The 14186-nt window shown below is 44.0% G+C and overlaps 1 protein-coding gene across 1 annotated transcript in view; it reads right to left on the bottom strand.

Moving 5' to 3' along the window:
* SLC39A8 (solute carrier family 39 member 8) overlaps positions 1-12798 on the bottom strand; it is a 67988-nt gene extending 55190 nt beyond the window's left edge. The window contains exon 1 of the mRNA XM_036410449.2: positions 12491-12798. Coding sequence (XP_036266342.1) covers positions 12491-12796 — 306 coding nt within the window. The 5' untranslated portion in view covers positions 12797-12798. The remainder of the gene's footprint in view (positions 1-12490) is intronic.
* Positions 12799-14186: the final 1388 nt, after the last annotated feature.

Here is a 14186-nt window from a genome sequence, read left to right as displayed (position 1 = left end):
TGTTAGTTCAGTGTTTCTGATAACTAGAAAGATAAAACATGAGCCACAAAAACCTAAGGCAGAAATCAGTAATGCAATAAGTATACGATTAGTTGACAAATGAAGTTTAGAAACAATAGAGTCTGGGAAGCACATAAAAATTATATGCTAAACATATATAATATCTTTTAATCCCTACATCAACTACCATAATAGATTTTAGAAAATATCTGGGATGAAGAAATCATGTATTAGAGAGATAAATTGTTCAAAGATTCAACAACTTATTAAAGACAGAATTCAATATCTTCATACGTCATCTGACTTCTAAGCCAATACTCTTGCTGCTATACTCTCATGTTGATGGGTTAAACAATTAGAAGAACACAAAGAGTGAAAGAGGGAACCATTTAGACCCTGGCAAGGAATGTATAATATTTGTTGGCCCTTATAGTGACTTGAGTCATACAGTTAAATTACTCTTAGACCATATTTAGCATCCCACCCCAAGAGAAACTGCAAAAACAATCAAATGTCAGCCAACTCAAACAATTCAAATTATCAGCCATGTTTTCTCATCATGGTGAAAATTAAAGAAATAAAAGATGGTTCTGATTTTTTGCCCCAATAAGCCTTTCTGTCCATCACCCAAACAGAATATTGGGCAGACACAATCACCAGTCAAGCAGCAGACAGCCTGGCACAACCTTGCACAACACCCTTTGCCACATGCCCTAGGCCCGTGCTTCTCAACCTTCCTAATGTCACAACCCTTTAATACATTTCCTCCTGTTGTGGTGACCCCCAACCATAAAATTATTTTCGTTGCTACAGCAGGAAGTACTGTATTAAAGGGTCGCGGCATTAGAAAGGTTGAGAACCACTGCTCATACCAAATGAAACCGCCTGACTTCAGTAACAGGGAATAAAGTATTATACCACTCCCAAGTCGCCTTGATATTGCTCAGCGTGTCTATGTACTGAATTACCCTATGTACAAACTTCTCTTGAACTTTTTCCCTCTTAATCAAGTGATCCCACTTCTGTTTCCCAAGATGCATTTTTCCATCTTTCCTTCAGGTTGCTAACACTGCTTACTGAAGCCACTATGGTGTGGGTGCATTCTTACCCACAGTCCATACACACATGCACACACATTTGCACACTCACATTCACTCTCAAAACTCTTCCTTACGAGGAAGCAAAAAGTACCTTTCCTAAATATACTATTCAAAAGAGAAAGATGTCGTGTTTTAGGATGCATTGTTAAGGGAAAAGAATTAGTATGAAACAATATGTATAGAATAACAAGATACTATAAACAAGGTTAACTAAAATCTAGAGATACGTTCTTCAAAATGTTAAGTTTTATCTCTGGGTGGTGAAACTAGGGGTGATTTTTATTTTTCCCTTTCTGCTCCTCTGGATTTGCCAAAGTTTTAGACAATATGCAAGTGTTCTTATTTTAATTAGAAAAATTAAATTAGAGCATGGAGGGAGGAGGGCTAAAACTCTTAACGTGTTCCTCCAAACACAGTTAAGACAGGTAAGAATTATTTTTTTAATTTTACTAAAGAAGATAAAATTGTAAAAGCTATTACACACTTTTTTAAAAAGGCTTACAAAGTTTTCAGCTATTGACAAGTTTCTCAGCCTTATTCCATTCCACAGTCAGTTTCTCAAGGGCCCCCACCGTAAAGCATAGCCTAGCATCAGAGCACAGAGCCTCAGTCTGAATTCTTGACTTCCTGCCCCTGCCCTGCCCCACGGGGCAAGGGCCACCCTACTTACTATCAGCTGTGATATAGCTGGACGAGCCTTCCATTGGTTGCCAAGACCTTTTGGCCCAGCTGCTCACCACGGGCCTCCCACTCAGAGTCTCTGGGGATAAGGTGTGGAAGGAATGCCTCTTCAACTCAGGGCTGGGCGGATGCCACAAGGAGTGAGCTCATCCTCTAGAGCCAAATCATCTCTGCAAGGAAAGGCCTTGTCCATCACAGGCCCAACTATGTAACAATCCTTTAACACAGTGAGTGGTTCTCAAAGTGTGTTCCCTAGAAAATATGCAAGGTCAAAATTGTTTTCAAAATAATACTAAGACTGCGTTTTCTTTTTTCCAAAGGCCACATGACATATGTCACAATAGATTGAATGCAGAAGCATATATGAGTCTCTGTTTTCTGCTAAGCCAGATATTAGGGATTTGCAAAAATGTAAAGCGATGCCATTCTTCTCACTAATTATTGTGTCATGGAAAATACTTATTTTTCATTTTAAAAATGTTAACACGGAATGGGTTTATTAATGCTATTTTTAATAAATAAATATTTTTAAATTTTCTCAACATTTATTTCTATAATTGTAAATATCAGTAAATATAAACCACATATAATAAAGTTGTTTGGTGTCCTCAATAATTTTTAAGAATAATTACACAAGGGTCCTGAATCCCAAAGATTTGGTAAGACACTTAAGAATGACACACAAACAGGCCCTATATATCACCTAACTGGAGAGTCAGGAGCTTCCAGTCAATCTTATCTAACACACGTCTTATCCAGTTTAGGCTACATGCCCACAAGATTGTTTCTACAAAAACACTGCCATTGTCACTCTTCTTCTCACCTTGCATCCCCAACACACATACACACACACACACACACACACACACACACACACACTTACCAAAAAAAACTGCAAGTCTCCCACCCAGCTACTCTACTTTGAACATCCCTAGAGATTGGCAAAGGCCTAACCCAATAAAGGAGAAAAAGTTACCTCTCCCTACAGTAATTGTGAGAGAGCTCAGACTTGCCTACAGCCAGTTAGTAACTCCATTAGAGTCCTCTGCTCAGCTCCTCTTCCTTCACTGCTACCACTCATTCCCTGTCACCCAGGCACAGGCCACTGTCTCCAGTGTTACCCCGTCAGTGATGCAGTTGCTTCTCAGCATGATGAAGGAGGCTTTACACTCTATGCTGCAGAAGAGAGCGTGAATTCATTGGCAAAATCCTTCTAGACTAAGAGTGAGAACAGGACTAAAGAACTTTTTTCTTTGCTTTTTATTTTTAAAATATTTATTGATTTTTAGAGAAAGAAGAAGGGAGAGAGATAGAAACATTGATGAGAGAGATACATCATCTATCAGCTGTCTCCTGCAAGCCCCCCATTGGGGATCAAGCCCACAACACCTGCATGTGTCCTGACTGGGAATCAAACCGGTGACCATGTGGTTCCTAGTTTGACACTCCACTGCTACACCACACCAGCAGGCAGGACTGAATGTTTTAACACTAGACATAAGTGTTTCTCTCATATCTGAAGTCTATCCATAGAAGAAATCTAATTAATATGGTTTTCTCTAGGAAAACTTGAGAAACTCAGAATTAGGAAAACTATTGCTGCCAATATATTTTTCTCTGGAAAAAAAAAATCCTCATATAAGAAAGAATAAAGGGAAATGTCATTCTATAAAAAAGAGTTCATGTAACTCACAGGAAAATCCATCTTGTGATTAATAGTAGAAATACACTTGGTACAGGCGGATATTCAATACATGAATATATTACAAATCAAACCAGATAAGCAGAATTCTCCAAAAGGATAGCTGACTGATTTGTAACTCTCCCGTGCGACACCTCCCAAAGGATCCCCTGCCCTTCTAAACTAGTAACACCTGCTGCAACACTGGACAATTAATCACATACAGCCTTGTGAGATGTCTTATGTCTGTTTCAGTGATCACCACTTACCTACTGCAGTTTTGCCTGGTATACTTTTCCCAAGTTTCTATCCTGTTTTTCAATTAAATTATAAGCTCTCTTTTAATTTATTTATTTATTTATGAGCACAAGGACCCATCATCATAAGTGGGGTTTCTGTAGTCAGCACTGTTCTCTTACTGTGACTGAGCAGTAGAGTTAGATAAGCGGTTGATGATTAGTAACTTCTACCCGTAGTTCAAAATCAGAGGTCACAGTTGTCCCAGCTACAAGGGTGTAATTTTCTAGCCTATAATTCAAAAAACCCACTACAGCACATGTTTAGGACTGCCTGAGGTTCCTACCACTTGTTGAGTAACATTGGTCCAGTTACTGAACCTCTCTATATCTCATTTTTCTCATGTATAAAATGAAGATAATAATGGTACATTTGTCATAGGATTGTTATATGGTAAGTATGAAATATGATAATAAAATAAACTGGCTGAAAAATTATGTCATATAAAAAAAAAAAAAAGACTGACAATTCCTTGCTATGTATGTTATGTAAGAAGAGTCAATGTGACTCCTAGGTATTGGTAAAAGGTGCAAGCTTGGGAGCTAGGTATGGAAAGGGTGAAGGACATTTTTCCATCCAGATTCCAATCATACCTGACCTGAAGGCAAACTGAGCTCCTGACATCTGTACGGATGTAGATTGAAACAAAACCAACTCCATCTCTGGGTCCCAGGTTTTATTTCATTTTTAAGTTCCATGCTGTGACCTTTGACCAACCTCACCATCCTTAGCAAGTACATCAAAGATTTCTAGTTGATGTTATATATTCCTTAAAATGTAACTATAAATACTTTGTTAGTATAGCTGGACTGGCATGACAACTGAGGTAAGTATTAACTCAGTAATAGTATCGATTATATGAAATCATCTATCATAAGACCCCCAGGAGGTATGGCCCCTGGAGCTACAGCATTCTTTGTCCCTTTACCTTGTCAATCATTAGAACCTGAGTTATACTGTAAAAACTGAAGTACTACAGCAGGGGTCTATAGGTGAAGAATAATCTGTGCAGACTGTTGGATCGTCTTTCCATTCCAACTCAATCTTCCCCTAAGTAAATTGCTGTCTAATGAATTCTGTTATATTCTATCAAGTATACCTGCTTCCTTTTTTTTTTCCCCCCCAAAGATTCTGTCTCCTTACAATTGGCCACTACACCTTGGCCCCGCCACCAGACAGCATCATAGACAAATGATTTATGAGTATCCCTCATTTTCCCAAACCTCTTGAAAACAATGATTGCACTGTACACAGTCAATTTCAATGAGAGGATATAACAGATCAGAATAGGTCTATTGTCTTAAAGAAAACATGACCAGAGACCCAAGTGTAACCTTGCCCTCATGCCCCACCTTACTGTCCCACCCTTCCAGTTTCTCATCTGAACAAGCGGTCTGGAAGGCATCCCTAAAAGATGTACTCCCACCATTTCTCAGAATACAGATTACAAAAGACCATATGCTCTTTCTCTGCTTTGTCCACTGCCACTGCTTCCCATAACCCCCTTCATCTAACCCACCATTATCCCACCCCAGAAAATCTACAGTAGATGACAACCTCTGTTTGCTTCATGCCATTAGCTTGGCCATCCATTGAAATAAACCAAGAGTGGAGGATTAAAAATGCTTGCAGAGTAAGTGGATGCTGCACAGACATACTCCCAGGAACAAGCTGAATTACAATTAAAATATGGCAATGCTTCCTGAATAATCAACAGAAAACTCACAGGAAAGAACCCTGGCTCCCAAGGACCAAAAGTGGAGACTGCGTGGAGACTGCACAGAGACTGGTAGGAGAAGCAGAGGTGAGAAAGGGCTGGTGGGGCACCCACAGATGGCAACTGAAGTCTCAGAGAGATATCTCAAATGTGAGTGATTGCCACTGAGAACTCTGGGATCAAATCCCCAAACTGAGCCCCACAGCAGAGAGCTCCATAACTTAGAGGGTACCCACATAACATCTGGCTGTGAAAAGCAGTGGGGTGCTATCTGCCAGGGAGTGACCTCTGAAAATTCCAGCACCCTCTTAAAGGGCCAATGCATAAAATTCCCTGTGGAGCCACCCACCCTGTGCACTGGCAGAGTAAAGGTGAAGTGGACTGGAGCTGTGAGAGCAGAAGCTGGGACTAGGGACCTGGGGGATAGAGCTCAGAAGGCACCCCAAGTTTCCTGAGCTGAGTCATTCCCTCAGGCAGTGGAGGACATATTTCCCACATAGACATCTGCCTTGCCTAGGGGGAAGACAGTTGGCACATCCTATTAGAAAACACCTTGTCCTGAAGCCACTTAAGAGTTTAAAAATAATAATTAGCCTCCTGGCAGAAGCATCTATCCCACTCTGTTGAAAAAAACTCTAGCCACACCTTAAGGATGATTGCCTGGGGTCTGTAGGCAAGCCTATATCAGTCTATAGGCAAAGGTGGTCTCTGGAGGCTTTGAGTCTTTGCCTAGTCTAATTAGTGATAAATAGCCTTTACCACTGTCCTGCACTACAGATTAAGAGGTGTAGAGGATCTACCTAATACATAGTCACAAACCCAAACAGACAGTGAAAAAGGAGACAAAGAAACAATCCCCAAATGAAAGAACTAGAGAATTCCCCAGAAGAAGAGGTAAATAAACAGAGATAAAAAATTTATCTGAAACAGAGTTCAAAGTAATGATGGTAAAGATTCTCAAGAGCATGACAAAAGACATAGTAACTATGAAAAAAGAACAATCTGAGATAAAGAATGACATAGCACAAATATAGAACATATTGGAAGGAATACATAGCAGACTAGGGGAAGCTGAGGGTCAAATCAGTGAATCAGAAGACAGAGTTGAAAATATCAATCAAAGAACCAAAAAGAAACAGCAATTAAAAAAACGGGAGGACAGCTTAAGGGAACTGTGGTACAAGGTGAAACATAACAATATAAGAATAGCAGGTGTACCAGAAGAAGCACAAAGAGAGAAAGGAATAGAGAATGAGTTTGAAGAAATAATGGCAAAAAACTTCCCTAACCTGGTAAAGGAAAAAGTCACACAAGTTCAGGAGGCACAGAAGACCCCAAGCAAAAAGAATCCAAACAGGCCCACACCCAGACTCAACATAATTTAAATGCCAAAAAATTAAAGGCAAAGAGAGAATCTTAAAGGCAGCAAGAGAAAAGAAAACTGTTACCTAAAAAGGAGTTCCCATAAGGCTGACACCTTATTTCCTATCAGAAGCTCTACAGGCCAGAAGGGAAAGCAAGGATCTGAGACCAAGATTACTATATCCGTGAGTAAGAACAGGTGTTCTTCTGGACAGGAGCCTCATCACTCAGGTTAGCTGGTTTTGTTTCCTTAACAACTCAACAGCCCTCCCACCCCCCACTTTGAAAAAATCTATTAAGACCATTTTTACCATCTTTACATTCAGCAACACTGAACAAATAGTTCTGTGAAGCTAATACCTACTGTTTAAAGCCTCTGAATCTTGGCTCATGCTATTCCAGGCTGTTCCCTCTGCCTAGAATGCATCACTTCCCTTACCCCGCCCCTCTCAGCAGAGCTAAACGTCCTTCCCCTCTGTTCCCTCTACATATCTCATCTTGCATTTCTTCCATACCTAGCACAAGCCCTTCATCAGACACATTACCAGTTAAAAGCCACCATAAGCTAATCACAGCTGGCTTAAAGATGGACAAAAAAGGCAACAGTGATTAAGAAGAGCACTGGAAATATGGGTTTACAGCCTCTGGCCTTAATGATGAACTCCTCCAAAGGTGTACAGCAGGCCTTTTAAAAGTAGCCTCAAATAGTTTGAGGCCACAATGACTTGTATGACATTTAAAACTCTCATTTTCTGACCATATTAGTTGTAATATTATGTTAACAGATACAAAAATAGCTTTTGAATTATTGATAAATAAATCATTTAAAAAAGAAGAAAAAGAAGGAAGGAAGGAAGGAAGGAAGGAAGGAAGGAAGGAAGGAAGGAAGGAAGGAAGGAAGGGAGGGAGGAAGGGTTATCCTGCTGCCTCTCCCCTTGAAGTCCTCAAGCCTTATTTGAAGAAAAAGATGTAATAATAGTTAAATGACCACTGCAGGCAAAAGACTGAAGAAGAAAGTATTTATCTTGGGGCTCTTTTGCCTACTCTTCAGCCATGCCGGCTCTTCCAGAAAAAGGCAGAGCCTCTATGCTTCCTACTGGCTGTGTCCAGGTTCAAACAATCGTTGCATCTCAGGTAAACCACTGCCATTTCCTCCTTAGCTCCCATCCTGACCCCCTCCAGCACTTTCCACTCACTCATGCAAATGAATCTTCTGAAAACACAAGTCTGATTCCATTCCACTTTCTTTTGTAATTCTTAAATTAGACATATCATCCCATCATGCATTACAGTTAAGTGTGCATGCAGCATACCTCCCCCAGTGAACTGTCAAGTCATGTGAAAGCCCAAATAATCTTACTCATATTAAGCAATCTTCACGTGTTCATTCAAAAAGTACATAATGAATACATGTTATGTACCAGGAACTACACTAACCTCTAGTCAGAAAAGTTAGGTCATTCCATTGGATTTGTTTAAAACTGTGGGGTGGTAAGGAAGTTGGAAGGGTGTTGTCATATAAACAGAATATTATAATACTTACTAAATTATTTACATATCTGATAGATCCTCCCTTACTTCAGTTGATGGACAAACATAAACCCCACCTGCGGCCAGACATTCCTGAGCTCTGAACCACCAATCATCACTTGCCAAATACCCTAAGCGCCCCCCCATTCCTAAGTCCCTAGGTCCCTAATCAATCAGTGTGTGCTGAGTGCCCTAAGCTCCGCCCCCTATCCTTAAAGGTGCTTGCACTCCCCTGGCTAGCTCTCTCGGCTCCTCTCCGTAGAAGCAGCCGGTCGGTCGGTGTACCCTTCCCTCCAATAAAGCCTGTGTGTGTCCTGCCATCCCGGTCTCCGGTCTACCTTCTCTATTTAATCTATCAATATCTATAATAGCAAAATGGTAATATGCTAATTAAGCTGGAAGTCCTTCAGGATGAAGCCAAAGCTGGAGGGAAGCCAGTGCTGGCAGCAGAGGGGGAAGGAGGGGAGGGGGAATTGCACAATTTTATGCATCAAGCCTCTATTTATGATATAATTGCAACTGAACCCTTGAGTAGACCAAGAAAGGCTTCTCAGAAAAAGTCATGTACAAACCAATACCTGAAGCAAAAGCAGACGTATATGGGAAACCAGGAGCTATAGGCAGTCCACTAAGACTGCAGTACTGGCAAAGGATAAGGCTTGAGAAATATACAGGGACTAGATCATACCAGGGCTTAAGCCACATTAAAGTGTTTGAAGTTTATCTTGAAGAAATGTAATTGTTTTATTAAGATGAGTGATATGATCAGATTTGTACCTTAAAATGACCATTCTAATTAGAGTACAGTAGTCATTCAAAATATCTGTTGAACACATGACTAGTTAAGTCATAACTAATCATAATAAAAAACATTTCAGTTATTCAAAAAGAGGGACAAAGCAGCATATCAGTGCTGGCTGTCAAACCATGGGAAGGTTTTAATACCCTGGAAACAGAAAGGGTGTAAGGAAGAGCATAAGCTAGAAAGTGGTTGAGCAAAATACAAGGTGAATTCACAGGAGAGTGCATAGTTTTTTAGTGAGGAATAGGTCTGGAGAGACAGGTAGACTTTTCAGGGTCAACCTTGAGGTGCAAAGCCTTGAATGCCAGGCTCAAGATGAAAGAAGAGAGGTGTACACCAAGAATTGCCTTAGGAGGATGGAATGAGAATTGAAAGAAGTTTTTACAATGTTCAGACTAGCAGGTGACAGGAATGTCAAAAGGAGGGAAAGATGCAAGAGATATGCTGTAAGTTATGTATCAAAAGAAACAAGAGAGTTAAGAGAGAGAGAAGCAAGGGATGAGGTTGAGTGATGATGTGAAACAGTTTGCCTCACAGGCCAACCTACCACACCCAGTCCCACTTCTCTGGCACCCCAATAACCCTCACTGAGAGACTGGTTTATTAAAATCAGTTTAGTGTGAAAATTTGGAGAATGAGGATCTTGGCTTTTATCAGTCTATTTAATCAGTGTCTACAGCAAGAACTTGGGGGCGAGGTGTTTGGAAGAGGAAATGAAGAGAAAAGAACAGTTGGAAAGTGAGAGAGGAACATGTACATAAACAAGCCCTGAGGCGACTTTAATCCCCTAAATTCATCACCCAAAGAACGAATTCAGTTGGGGCTTCTCTGTGTATTCTAGGAAATCCCTGACTTGGTTGATTTATGCCCCATCCCCTCCCACTGAACTAAGAGCTACCTCCTCTCACTGTTGGGGCCCTCACTTCTACCTGATCTTTGGACCCTTAGTGGCCATGAAGCAAAACAATAACCTCAATAGTTCTATTGTCACCAGTTTGAACTTAAATCACTTTGATCTCCCAAAGCAACAAGTCACTTTAATAGTACTTAGGAATACTGAAAAAAAAAAAAAAAAAAATTAGAAAACCTTCCAAATTGTCTAACAAATCTCCAGAGTATGAAGGTCTATAATCTGAGTTAAGCTCACCTAAGAAATATCACAGCCCTCATCGGAAGGAACAAGGTCATTTGTGAACAGATCCCATAGAAGAGTCAATAAATCCCTGACCATAGAAATAAATTCTATTTTTTCAACCTTTTCTCAAGCTTCTCACCATAGGCCCATACATTATCTATCCTACGTTGTTACAGGTGAGGAGACTCCAGCTGCATTCTTTCGGGTATGCAGGTACTAATGAGTCTAAATTTTGCTCCAAATTGGATGGTTTCCTGCTGGAACAAATATGAATGTGAACAAATTAATAGATTCTTCTGGAATCTATTTCATTCGTCAGTGTTTTGTTTGATGATGGTTGTTTTCATCAGGACTCTTTAGAACTTTACATTGTTATTTGTCAGGCCTGAGTAAGTGATAAATTTCCTTTGGCTTCCCTTTGTTTCCAAATTATAGGCTTCTTCCTGTACCTTGTCAGTGCCCCCACAGAGGCCATAATGACAGTAAAGGTGCAAATGTGAGAATGAGAAACAAGGTGTCAGCATGCATATAAGGAATCTATTGAGGTGCCCTACTCACTCACAAACTGGAAATCATACTATTAGTAAACTTAAATAATTTTTTTAAATAATTTAGACATATTTTCCAGTTTTTGCCAAGAGGTCTTTTGTCTCTTTAAAATTTGTCAACACCTCCACACACTGTGAGATAAAGAAGATAATTTAAGTCACAACAATGTGTGGACTACAGATAGGCAGCTGCAAGTCCCCCCAGCTTCTTCCCAAGCACATGACCCCTCCCACCGCTACCTAGAAACCCTTTCGTCAGCTCAGTTGTCTCCCCTACTTGAAGAGACTACAACAAGGCGGAAAATAATTAGGAAGCTACTTGCTTTGTTTTCTTTTCCAAATATTAACATAATATGTGGGAATTTCAGTGTTGCTAACATGTGTCTTAGACAAGAAAGCAAATGTTTAACTAAGCCAGGCCGGAGCCAGAACTATAGTTTTGGGGGGAACATGCATAAAGTGAACCACAAAACCCTTAGGTTCAAAGGGAGGTCACCCTCCGACACACATGGCATCACAGGTTCTTCTTGGGCAGCGTGTGTTTTCATTGGGGCAAGGTGTTTCCAACAAAAAAGGAACGTCTTCTTATCTACAATGTTCTCAGCAAGGAGCTCTGATTAAAGTTTCCCTAACGGTGACCTAAGGTCAGGTACATTAGTAAATGTTACATTTCCAAGAGTGGAGTACAGTGTGCAGCATGCCCCAGACATCCTGAGCCATAAACCGTTTTTGTAGCACACACAGGAGCCAGAAGTGACAAGTAATATGGAAAAGGATGCATCCTACTGTTCCTCATCCATTCTCCCAGGAACAAGAGCAGGAGAAGGAAAAAAAAAAAAAAATCAAGGCACTGAGTTAACACTTTTAAAAAGTAGGGAGGATTTAGAAACCACAGTGTTTACTTCACCCTTTTAAGAATTAATCACAGAACCTGTGTTCTGTAAATAACAATCTATACTATCGCCGTGTTGAAATGGGTTAACAGCTATCATCTTCATTGCTCTCTGTACAGTTAGTCTCCTCGGGGAAACTAAATGCCTCGTGTAAACTGACACAGAAAAAGCAGAACTGCATTATATCTCGTTGGCAGCGGTTACCTGCCAAGCAACTGTTGAGGACAGCATGCGAGCCCCTGTTTTTGCTGGGAGGATTTAAGTACGCCGTTTCTGTGCTTAAAAAAAGAAAAAGAAAAAGAAAGGAGGAAGGAAGGAAGGAAGGAAGGAAGGAAGGAAGGAAGGAAGGAAGGAAGGAAGGAAGGAGGAGGAGGAGGAGGGAGGAGGAGGAGGAGGAGGGAGAGGAGGAAGGAAGGAAGGAAGGAAGGGAGGAAGGAAGGAAGGAGAAAAAGAAAGAAAGAGCATCTGTTAAGTTGCTTCCCGCCTTAAACTACTTTTATAAACTTTTCTATCAAATCTTATATTCACAAGCTGATTGATTACTCAGCTCATGGGCTGCAATTTCTGGCTCCCTCCCTCCCTCCCGCCAGCCCTTGACCCCTGCATGGGGAGCCTGGTCTGGTGGGTATCAAGTCCCCCCAGTCGCCGCTTCCGGCTTGAAACAGGTCCCGCAGCTCGTCCCCCGCACCTTCCCGCAGGAGCGGCCGGGGAGCCGGGGCCGCGGGGCCGCACGGGGCGCCCTACCTGGTTGAAGTGCAGCGGCGCGGGCTGCGGGGCGCCCTCGGTGGGGCCGGCTCCCAGGCGCTGCAGCAGCCGCCCGAGCTGCGCCGCCGACAGGCTCCCGTTGGCGCCGAACACGCGCAGCACATCCTCGCTGAAGGCGAGCCCGGGCCCCGCCGCCGCCCCTCCGAGGCCCGCGGCCGCCAGCAGCAGGAGCGGGAGCAGCAGCCCGGCCGCCGTCCGGCCCGGGGCCGTCCTGGACGGCGCGGCTCCGCGCAGACCCGGGGCGGGCGGGGGCACGCGGGGGCTCGCGGGGCGAGCCGGAGGCATCGGTGCCCAAGGGCGCGCGGGTCAGGCGTCGGCGGCGATCGGGGTCCGCGGTGGTGGCACGGGGCGCCCCGCGTCCTCCGCCGCCTTCGGGAGAAGAGCAGCCGGCGGCCGGCGGGGCATTGAAGAGGCGGTGCGGCGATCGGGGGGCGGGGAGCGATAGGCAGCGCGGGCCCCGGGCCTCCTGGGGAGCCTGAGATAAAGAGGACAAAGGGGGGACAGAGATAAAGGCCACCGGCCACCCGCCGGCCGGGCCCCGGGAGGACTGCGCGGCTGGAGCCCTCGGACGCCCGGCCGCCGGGCACGGGGCCAGCTGCCCCGGAGCCAGGTTTGCAGACGCCCCGGGGTTTGCTTACAGTGCGGCGGTGGCACAGGCTCCTCCCGGAGAGCCAGCCCAGGCCACCGACGGCTCTTAGGGAGCCCTCAAACCCCATGCTCCGTGGAACCCCACCTCCTCTTCCTGGCTTTCGGCCCGAATCCCCGAGAGCACACCCCAAAGGGATGGGACGTGCGGTCCCTTTCGGGCTTCCCGGGGGTTTGAGCGTCTCCGTGGGACCCTCCCTCTCCCAGTTCTCTGCCCTTGGCAAGCTAGTCGGAAGGACTGGCTTAACCTGCTAACCTCTCGCCTCGCCTGTCCGCCTGTTGGCTGCCGTCGCGCCCCGCACCCCCTTTCAGATAAGAGGCGGATGGCCCTGTCCCCGCCTCTGCAGCACGTGGTGGCACACTCCCCCCGGGGCGCACACCCGCGCGCGGCCGCGCGAGGGCGCCGCGCCCCCGGTCCGGCCTCTGGTTTTGCGGGTCCCCAGCCTCAGCCCAGCCCGCACCCCTATTATCCTCTCCCCGCCCGAGGTTACCTTAATGACACCTCCGCGTCGGTGTCCCCTGGCTTGCCTTCTGCTCTCCGCGGTCTCTTTGTTTTACCTTGAGACCAGCTTCCTGGAATAGAGTCTGGAGCCCCTTGCATTGTCTCCGGCGCTCGCAGGAATTAACTTTTTTGTCTCACTTCTAAAACCCGGAGGAGAAGGAGGAAGCCAAATCTGGAGCGTGGTGGCGAACTCCCTGAGCCAGCACTGCCCGAGCCGGCCCTTCCTGACGCCGCACGGGATATCCGCAGATTAAAATACATGTTTGTTCAGATGAGGGTTCAAGAAAAGCTGACTTACGCAGGAGGTCAGCAAGTGTGTGCCAAGTGCATGCGGCGCTTGGGGACAAAGGTTGTGTCTGGTGGATATAATTGTCCAGAGATAAAGTGAAACCATGATGTAAGAACAAGAAGAATTCAAAGTGTTTCTCACCTTTCATGGGTGAAATTCACAGCTTTCTAAAACAGCACATAAAAAAAATTTTTTTTTAAAGATACTAAATCCAGACAAGGGCAAGAAGATAGGGCAGG

The sequence above is a fragment of the Pipistrellus kuhlii genome, unplaced genomic scaffold (assembly GCF_014108245.1).
Source record: "Pipistrellus kuhlii isolate mPipKuh1 unplaced genomic scaffold, mPipKuh1.p scaffold_m20_p_1, whole genome shotgun sequence".
Lineage (NCBI taxonomy): Eukaryota > Metazoa > Chordata > Mammalia > Chiroptera > Vespertilionidae > Pipistrellus > Pipistrellus kuhlii.
The sequence above is the reverse complement of the archived record's forward strand: the minus strand, read 5'-3'. Positions and strand labels throughout refer to the sequence as shown.